Here is a 9,940-nt window from a genome sequence, read left to right as displayed (position 1 = left end):
CACAAATTCAAGACATGGGGGCAGAAAATGTATATATTTATACCACTTCATATAGTTAATCAATTTCACGAGTCCATTTTTTCTTCAAAAATTACCATGATTACAAATGTGATAATTGATTTTTATTTATTTTTTTAACAACAGTTCAATAAACTAGAAGTTAATTAAGAGACATACGTTTTAAACACCCTATTGCCTGTTTTTGCACTATTTCAACAACAAAAATAATTCCAAACAAAGCCACAGCGCTGTTTTGCCTCTCTTAGCAACATGATGGTGTTTAAATCTTCAAATATCAGTATTCAATGATTTATGTTTAATATATCAAAACATTATTTATGCATTTGTAAAAATAGGCCTTTGTAAAGGTAAATAAAAATATGCAGATTTAAGTATGTAAAAGCTGATAGAACACTGATGAAAATATTTCTTCAGAATAAATTGTTTGCACTACCAAAAATGTTGGCGCTGCGGTGCTTTTGTGGGGATATTTTGCATGGAATATTGTCTACTGATATGAAAAGTTCACTGTATATCATAAATATAATTTATTACAGTGATGATATTTTGTTTGTTTTTTTACGTTAAACACATTCAATATTACATATATGTATGTAATATAATGTGTATTTCCATTACAGGTTTAGGTCTTAAATTTCATATAAGGTGGTATTAAAAAGTCTTAAATTTAACTTGTTATAGAACTTAGAACACCAATAAAAGCTGCATAGCATCATGCTAACAATCATATAACACGCTAAAACCACACTGAATACAATAAAAAACACATTAATTTGCACATAACTTGCTAAAAACATCTGAACACCGTAAAAACCTAATTCAGCATGCTAACAGGTGTATAACACAACTTAAAATCACTCTAAACACAATAAAAGCTGCATAGCGACATACTAACAAATGCATTATATGCCAAAACCCTCTCTGAACACAATAAAACAGTGACACAATAACAAATGTATATAATTCTGAAACCTCTCTGAACACTAAACCTCACGACAACACAGTGAAAACCACTCGGAACACCTTAGCAAACAAAATCATGGTTTTTACATCTTTCTTTGGATATGTTATTTGTAATTTGGATTGTATGTAACCCTAACAGCTCCAATCCAAACAAAGTGTTGTTTGGTGCAGTGGAGATCGGAAGTCCAAAAGGGTTCCTGGCTTACAGTGAAACAGGACGTAGAGAGGTGAGCCTTCATCTTCCTCTGCAGGAAACACTTGCCTTTCTTGATTTTTTTTCTTTTGTTAGTCAGCTTAGCTCAATGGTTGTTCCATAATTGACAACTTTTTTTTTTTAACAATTATGTTCACAGGGCAGAGTGGTGTACGCCAACTATGGTGAGCTTTCTGACCTGCAGAATAAAGAATACGGACTGAATCTAAATGGATCTGTTGTACTGATGAAAGCTGGAAAAATCAGCATGGCTCAGAAGGTGATTCATGAGTAACGGTTCATCTGACCTTGTAGTGTTTTCCTAGAGACTCAAGGCCAAATATCTCTGTTAATTGTAACAATCTGGTACTTTTTGCTAGTGCTGATCAAATTATGTTTGTCACCATTGTAGGTTATGAATGCAGCTAAAATGGGTGCCGTAGCAGCTCTGATCTACCCAGACCCAGCTGACTATAAAACTATGTCTTGGGATGCTGAACTTTATGGTCATGTAAGTTACGCCAAAGAATGGTATTCATATGTTTGAGTTAAGTTTGTTTATATTGATTTTGAGTTGAGCTGTTATATTTACCTTTTGTAATTATTTTTTTTAATTGGTAGATTAAAATGCAATTTATTTACTTTATAATATGTTCTAATATAAATATTTTATTTTATCTATATATACATTTTTAAGATGAAGGCAATTTCTACATTTGAAAAAAGGGATTAAATGTTGACTCATATGATTAATTTAAAATCAGTAACTGTGACCGTTTGAACTGAATGTAAATTTATTCACATATTCCGGTCTTTAATTATAGGTCCACCTGGGATCAGGTGATCCTTACACCCCAGGATTCCCATCCTTTAATCACAGACAATTTCCTCCTGCCAAGTCCTCTGGTCTTCCAGGAATACTTGCCCAGACAATCACTGCTAACATGGCACAATCAATCTTTGAGTATGTTATAGGTTTTGGTTTACCTTGATCTTATTTTTTAAACCTATTTTGAGAAACAAAGCTTGATTGGTATTCTCAAATTTCTCACAGAAAAATGGGAGGAGAAGGTGCTCCTGATAGATTTAAGGGTGACTTATCCAGTTACAAGTTGGGAAGTGAGAGTGACAAAGTAACCGTAGCAGTCAATAATAATCTTGCAGACACCAAGATCCATAATGTGTTTGGAGTCATCAAAGGTTATGTGGACCCTGGTGAGTTTGTGCATTTTTCTTAAACGCATCTATAGAATTAAATATCTGTGATCTCACTGTGGTGGTGTGAATCCGGCAGATCGTTATGTTGTGATTGGAGCACAGAGAGACTCCTTGACTTCGGGATATGCCAAGTCTACAGTTGGCACTGCTCTTCTGCTGGAGCTTGCGAGGGTTTTCACAGAGTTGAAGAAAGGTATGACCTTACCAGAGGACGCGTTAACCGAACATTTTCCGTCATTTACAGATTTTTTTTTTTTTAGCAGTGACGGGAAAATCTGAAGGCTGTCCGTCACTTTGACAGATTACACTGAGGGTGATCTAATGTAATTTGTAACTGTAATTCCCACCCCTGTCCAGTTGGTGGTGAGTGCACTCCAGTGTGGCAGGAGAGTGAGGGACCATCAGCCTCCAGAACAAAAATAAAACTGTCACAAGACTTTTGCTACGCGTTTTGATTATGCGCAGGCGAGTACCCAGTTTAAGCTACAGCGATCTATCGCCACATTAAAGAATGCCAGAACAGTATTTATTGCTTGAATTTCCTAATGAAATTGACAGAATTTGAAATCGGAGACTTTGTTTTATATCAAAAGTAACAAAGCACAAAGCTTAGCCTATTGCGATTTATTGGATGGGAGGTGCACTATGTACTGTTCATTCAACAACTAAAAACAGCATAGACCAAAAGATCAATTGGGATTTAAGAATGTTTTTTTTTTTTTTTTCAGAAAAATTAGAATCTATTAAAATGGAGAATTTATTTTTTTTTATAGCATATTTTGTTGTTTTTAATGGTCTCCGCTGTCACTGCGGGGTGTGGTGTCGAACAGGAAAAGTGACACACAGTCTCTGTTCATTTGTTCTCTTCAAAATAAATCCATAAGCCTATATGCATGTCCTGTAGGTTCATGATTAAAAATGAAAATGTCAACAAAAATAAAAGCAATTAAATTTGTCATTATAATTAAAATATGAAAATTAAATGAGTAATAATAGATTGATGGAGTTTTTTTCGACCCTGTCTGTCAAAATGAGGGACAATGTTAAAGTCTAATTGTTGTGGCATGGGCTCACTCCTCAACCTCTTCACCATAGGTAGTTTCAGACCCAAAAGAAGTGTTGTGTTTGCCAGCTGGACCGCAGGGGATTTTGGAAACATTGGAGTTACTGAATGGCTTGAGGTTTGTGTGCTGATGTCATCTGTGATTGGTTTGAATATTGGCACATAGTTTGATCTGAAATGCAGGTTTTGTAATGTGTTGTCTTCTTTGTTATACAGGGATACTGGTCGTCACTGGACAGAAAAGCCTTTACTTACATCAGTTTGGATAGTGTTGTTACTGGTAAGTTTAGTGTGTTCAAATGTCAGAAACATTTATTTTATTATAGTCTTTTGTTCATCCAATTACAGTTTGTTTTTTAAATGACAAATAATGAGTCGTATATCTACTAGGGTTGTCATGATAAATGAATAGTGTGTTATGGTACCAAGTAGGGCTGTGCGATATGGACAAAAAAAACCTATCGCGATTTCTTTGATCAATTTTGCGATTTCGATTTTAATCACGATTTTGACACACACAGACATGCTTTACAGTCATTAATGCATTCAGTGTGAATTTGAAACATATTTCCAAAAAAAAAACAATTAGAGCTTTATCAAAAAGCTGTAACATTTATTTATTTTATTTATTTAGTCATTTAGCAGACGCTTTTATCCAAAGCGACTTACAAATGAGGACAACAGAAGCAATCAATTGTAGTATTAAAACAACTAGAAGCAGATCCAAAATTAAAAGCTAAAACTTTATAAATACTACCTATACACATTTTAAAAATAGAGATTAAATAAAAATGACAAATGCATACAACAAAATTTCAAAACTTAACATTTAAATGAAAAACAAAAATAAAGCTAAAAACAATTCAAAATATTAAAGAACAAAAGGTATAAGAGCATAATAATGATTCTAACATAACACTAAGCCAAACACCAAAAAAAACAACTACATATGTGTATGTACAACCACACACACATACATACAGTGGGTACGGAAAGTATTCAGACCCCCTTAAATTTTTCACTCTTTGTTATATTGCAGCCATTTGCTAAAATCATTTAAGTTAATTTTTTTTCCTCATTAATGTACACACAGCACCCCATATTGACAGAAAAACACAGAATCGTTGACATTTTTGCAGATTTATTAAAAAAGAAAAACTGAAATATCACATGGTCCTAAGTATTCAGACCCTTTGCTCAGTATTTAGTAGAAGCACCCTTTTGATCTAATACAATAAATATAACTTTGTTTAACTACCACCACGAGTGCCATCTATTATTGCCTTGTTTATCTAAAAGTGCACTTCTCCTTGTTTTAAATCTAGCCAAAAAGCCATGTGCTGACTGTGAAACACTAGACTTTAATTATATGCATTTATGGTATAATTACTACATTTCCGTGTCAATCCATGTTAATTTTTACCAATACTCAAATACAATTTCCAAATGAACATTCATAATACATTACACACCATTTGTGAACTAAATACCTTTTCACAAAATAAATGACTGAAATACTTAAAAGAAAATACAACCTTTTCTGCGACAGCTACATCGTTGGTGCGGAAAATCGTGTTATAAAGCGATTTAGAAATCGCGCAAGCTCAAATTGCGATTTTGTGACTATTTCGATTAATCGCACAGCCCTCGTACCAAGTCGTATCAATTATATATCTAGTTGAGACTTTTCCTTATCCTCCTCTTCCTTTTATTTATTTGGCATGAAGTTATATAGGAATTTGAGACCATAAATTGTTGGGACCCCAAGCTTGGCAGGATTGTCCCAAATATGCACATCAACTCATGCAGACTCTAATGCACACCAAGTTGTATCAAATTTGCACCTACTTTATAGGGGATGCTACAACTGAAAATCCTTAATAATAGCATAACCATATGATTGGTTAAGTTGAAACTTGGCACATAACACAGTTGAATTGGCTGCATTAAACATATCTTCCAGTGGACAGTCAGATTTCACTGGGTAATAACTTAAAATCTGAATTTCCAATCATTATTAAAATGGACAGATTTATTCATTGTGTGAAAACAAATGTGTACCCAATTTTGTGAAAATTTGCCAGTATATTTCTTAGGTCTGGCCCACTATGACTAATAAATGAATGTGTGCATATAAATTCTCTCTGTTCTGCCTTTTCAGAATATAATTTATTTCTGTGTTTATTAAAACCCTCCATATCAACTGGATATTCCAAGATTGTTGACTTGGCTGTAGGCAGAGATAAATGGCACTTTTATCACTTAATCTTTCACATGGGACATTGGTGACTGGACCCTGATGATTGCTGTTTCAGGCTAGAAACCTGCTCGAACTCATGAAACTGCACACACCAGAAGTGACGAAAATGTACATCTGATATAGCTTTCAGAAGTGGGTGTTGCAAAAATGGCTGAATAGCGCCATCTATACATGTTCATCGAAGTGCCCCTCAAGCTACGTTTCTGGTACATGTATGAAATTCGGTAGACACATGTACACACCAATACCTACAAAAAAAAAGTATCTCGGAGCAAAATCCGAAACCTAACAGGAAGTCGGTTATTTTGAATTTTCTCTGCAAATTTTGTTTAGTTTTTGTCATTTTCAGGCGTTGTATTTTAACGAACTTCTCCTAGAGATTTAATCAGATCAACACCAAATTTGCTCAGTATAATTTGAAGCCTTTTGTGATGTTAAATTGCAAAGATCCTGAGTTTTCGTTGAAGGGCAAATTATGATGTTTTGCCATGAAACAGGAAGTTGCTATAACTCAGACATACAATGTCTGATCTGCCCCAAACTTCACGTTTGATAAGAGTCCTGCCTGAACACATGCCCATGCCAATATTCAGTTGTAGTCATAGCGCCACCTGCTGGCAGCAGGAAGTTTCACACATATAAATAACTTTGACATTTCTCAAATTAAAATTTCTCTTTTAACACTTTAAATGCATATTGCCCACAGTTTACGGTTTTCCTAAGGCCACCGGGTGGAGGTGGCTCTGGGTGCGAGGGCCCTTTCAATGCTGCTTGCAGCTTTAAGTAATTTATTATTATTATTATTATTATTTGAATTTATAGACTAATGTAATTCTATCTTAATTCCTTCATTTTAAATTTAAATTTGAATCTTATTTTTGTATTAACAAAAGTGCATATTAGTGCCTATGCACCCTGAGAAATTTGGTAGAGCTAATTCAGTGGTGCTCAAGTTCTTTCCATCAGCCATTACTCCAGTATAAAGTGTCACATGATCCTTAAGAAATTATTCTAATATGCTGATTTATTATTAGAATTATCAATATTGGTGACAGTTGTGCTGCCAAATGTTTTTTTGGAAACTGATACTTTTTTCAGGATTCTTTGATGAATAAAAAGTTTAAAAGAACAGCATTTATTCAAAATATAAATCTTTTCTAACAATATAAATCTTTATCACTTTGCTATCACACTCTATCACCTTGCTGAATAAAAGTTTTAATTTGTTTAAAAAAAAAAAGAATAAAAATTTACTGACCCCAAACTTTTGAACTCTAGTGTATATTGTTAGAAAATATTTCTATTTTAAATAAATGCTCTTCTTTTTAACTTTTTATTCATCAAAGAATCCTGAAAAAAGTATCACAGTTTCCAAAAAAACATTTGGCAGCACAACTGTTGCCAACATTGATAATTCTAATAATAAATCAGCATATTAGAATAATTTCTTAAGGATCATGTGACACTTTATACTGGAGTAATGGCTGATGGAAATTCAGCTTTGCATCACAGGAATAAATTAGATTTTAATGTATATTAAAATAGAAAAACGTTATTTTACATTATAATAATATTTCACAATATTACATTTTTTTCCTGTATTTTTGATCAAATAAATGCAGCCTTGATGAGCATAAGAGACTCCTGTAAAAAACATTAAAAGTAGTTCTGATCCCAAACTTTTGACCGGTAGAGTGTGTATATTGCAGGACTAGGGATAAGTAATACAATATTTAATTGATAAAGAAATCAGAGCACAAGGTCATCAACTTTGCTCCTCTGCAAATTGTTCTAAGGTGCATGTCATTTCTGGTTTACCTTGAAAATGTTTTTCTCATCATGACTCGTTATCAAGTTGCACATGTGCTTATTGAGTAAATCTTGTCCTCGGCTGCTACTTGGGAATTTTAGTCCCTTGCGCACTTCATATAAAACCCCAACTCAGCCTCTGTGACCAACTGAGGACCATACTGTATTTATTTCTTATTTATCAGTGACAGTGTTCACTATAAAAGTTTTTTTTAATTATCGGAAGCAGTGCCTTCCATAATTGTGACGGTTATACTGTCAGTTCTTAAAAGCAGCATCTGCTAACAGAAATACATGTTACCAACAGCTGACATTAGAAATGTCTCTTGTTACAGGTGCTTGAGGAAATAAGCTCAAAAGCACCTGTTTTAATATTACGGAGTAGTTCCTCTTCTTTAAAAAAAGTTTTTTTTGAAGAAAAGCCCAAAATTGGTCAAATTGAAACTAGAGCATTAAGCCATTTAACAACATGGCCTGGTTAAAGGTTAAAGGATGGTTTTATAAATTTCCTTATATTAAAGTATGTCTTTTGTAGTTGTTGTTCACGTTTTTCTGAAACAGTTTGATAAATTGGCAAGGCTAGTTTCCATTTTGACCAAACTTGTGGGCTCAAGCATTTTTGTGACAACAGCATTTCTCTGTAACATTTATGTTTCTATTCTAAATCCATTATCGGGAGCAGTGTCTTCCATAATGTGGAGTGTTCGAAGGTAGTTTTTGCCTACCGGCGTGCATGTATCGAGGACAGTGATCCTCATATTTCACTGTAGGGTGGATCAAATTATCGGGAACAGTGTGTCCCATAGTTTTGTAAATATTTATTTTTCATTATCATGTGTTTTTGTGTGGCTGTTTTCCTGCTTTGAAATAACTGTAGTCTGAAGAACTATTGAAGATGTGTGTTACATCTAGTCATGCCTGTTTTGTTTTTCAGGGTTTCTTTTCAATGTTTCACTGGGTTTAAGATTTCACTTTTCTGGCCTGTTTATGTTTCCAAAAATTTATATTCATTTTGTAATTTATAGAGGCCTTTTCAGATATTTGTACCTGTTCTTTTTTTTTTTTTTCCTATAAGGCAGGTGTTAGAAAAGAGGATGTGGTTGTGGTCGTATTGCATAATAATTAGGATATGATGTATGACTGATTAGCTTACTGCTGATTTTACATAATGATTTCATGTTTGAAGGAACTTCAGACAAAGATTTGGTGGAAAAGTTTTGCAAGTGTATGTTGCATACTAGTCTGCTACTCTGTCTTTTCTCCTCCTTGTGGCACTTACCAGAAATTTACAGAACGTGTTTGGTCTTTCATAGCATGTAGACGTGCATGAAATAAATCTAAACATCACAGGTTGATAAAAACAAAGCAAAGTGTGTGTTTGAAGCTGAATGTGATGGCGAAATAAAGTTACTAGACATTTCAATTTGTGTGAATGAACTGTTACTTCTAGACAAGCAGGGTTTGATTTACCAAATTTATCTTTATCAAAATGAATAAGCAGTAAAATTGAGCATTCAGGTCTGTCTAGATGTGTTGGGTGGTGGGGTTACAAGTTAAACCATTTGATTGTTAGAATTGACGTTTGTATCCGATATCTCAACCTTTATTCTGTAATAAACTTGGCATTGGCAGTATGTTTATTTTTGTGTAAGACTTTATGAATATTTTCTTACCTCACAAGACACTTTACAGGACTGGAACAGGAACAGATCTGTAATCATCTAAAATCTTAAATCTAATCGGGTGTATTTAATTGGAATAGTTTTAGGACTGTAATGTAGTGAATAAAGTGTAATGCACTTTAAGTACACAGTAATGTGAGAAATCCCCACAATGCACCATGAAAACCAGTGAGTGTCGGATGCTTAATGTGTTCACTGTTTTTTTTTTAAGTCTTCTGAAGCCTGTAACAAATGATACGATGGATATCAGTTGGCGATAATATAGTAAATCATCTTAAAATGTTCCACCGAACACTGTAGTTAACATGAAGAACAGCTTCAATGGACAAACTAATGTTATTATTCACATGTGCATGTTTAGATTCAGACTTTATTAATTATATTTAGATTAATTCAAGAACCACAGTCAATGCAAGGTTCCCATGAAGAAACTCTCCCCCGCGCTCTCGTCTGTGTAAAATGCGCTGTCCCTTTAAGAAAGAGATCAATCCGTGTACCAAGGTTGAAGAAGGATTACGACCGCTGAGCAGCTAATTCTCTTTCTTTAAAATGACTGTTTAAGAGGTAACGTAAGTAAATCATTTGACTTTGTTTGAAATATCAAAATCACATGAATGTGAGCTCGAACTGCGCTACTGAATGTCCGGGAATCATTGCACCTCTGCGCTGCGCTAGCCATCCTTATGACTGCATCACTACAGAGCCTGTGATCAGTACCAGCCTTTAATGCC

The 9,940-nt window shown here is 34.1% G+C and overlaps 2 protein-coding genes and 1 long non-coding RNA gene across 5 annotated transcripts in view; all 3 read left to right on the top strand.

Moving 5' to 3' along the window:
• LOC107685451 (transferrin receptor protein 1-like) overlaps positions 1–6,266 on the top strand; it is a 10,995-nt gene extending 4,729 nt beyond the window's left edge. For both annotated transcript variants that reach the window (XM_016482035.1, XM_016482034.1), the window contains 9 exons: positions 1,124–1,211; positions 1,338–1,457; positions 1,590–1,688; positions 2,002–2,141; positions 2,232–2,392; positions 2,472–2,588; positions 3,491–3,576; positions 3,675–3,738; positions 5,620–6,266. In XM_016482035.1, coding sequence (XP_016337521.1) covers positions 1,124–1,211; positions 1,338–1,457; positions 1,590–1,688; positions 2,002–2,141; positions 2,232–2,392; positions 2,472–2,588; positions 3,491–3,576; positions 3,675–3,738; positions 5,620–5,747 — 1,003 coding nt within the window. In that variant the 3' untranslated portion in view covers positions 5,748–6,266. The remainder of the gene's footprint in view (positions 1–1,123; positions 1,212–1,337; positions 1,458–1,589; positions 1,689–2,001; positions 2,142–2,231; positions 2,393–2,471; positions 2,589–3,490; positions 3,577–3,674; positions 3,739–5,619) is intronic.
• The window catches only part of LOC107685452 (uncharacterized), an 11,836-nt gene extending 2,889 nt beyond the window's left edge, over positions 1–8,947 (top strand). The window contains exon 3 of the long non-coding RNA XR_001633954.1: positions 8,565–8,947. This is a non-coding gene — a long non-coding RNA (uncharacterized LOC107685452). The remainder of the gene's footprint in view (positions 1–8,564) is intronic.
• Positions 8,948–9,681: 734 nt separating this feature from the next.
• Positions 9,682–9,940, top strand: part of LOC107685449 (activated CDC42 kinase 1-like) — a 12,375-nt gene continuing 12,116 nt past the window's right edge. The window contains exon 1 of one of the 2 annotated variants that reach the window (XM_016482032.1): positions 9,682–9,773. The gene's annotated coding sequence lies outside the window, so the exon portion shown is untranslated. The remainder of the gene's footprint in view (positions 9,774–9,940) is intronic. The other variant, XM_016482033.1, reaches the window with a different exon arrangement.

This window comes from Sinocyclocheilus anshuiensis, unplaced genomic scaffold (assembly GCF_001515605.1).
Source record: "Sinocyclocheilus anshuiensis isolate Anshui unplaced genomic scaffold, SAMN03320099.WGS_v1.1 scaffold862, whole genome shotgun sequence".
In the NCBI taxonomy this organism is placed as follows: Eukaryota; Metazoa; Chordata; class Actinopteri; order Cypriniformes; family Cyprinidae; genus Sinocyclocheilus; species Sinocyclocheilus anshuiensis.
Note: the sequence above shows the minus strand (reverse complement) of the source record. Positions and strands in the feature narration are given on the sequence as shown.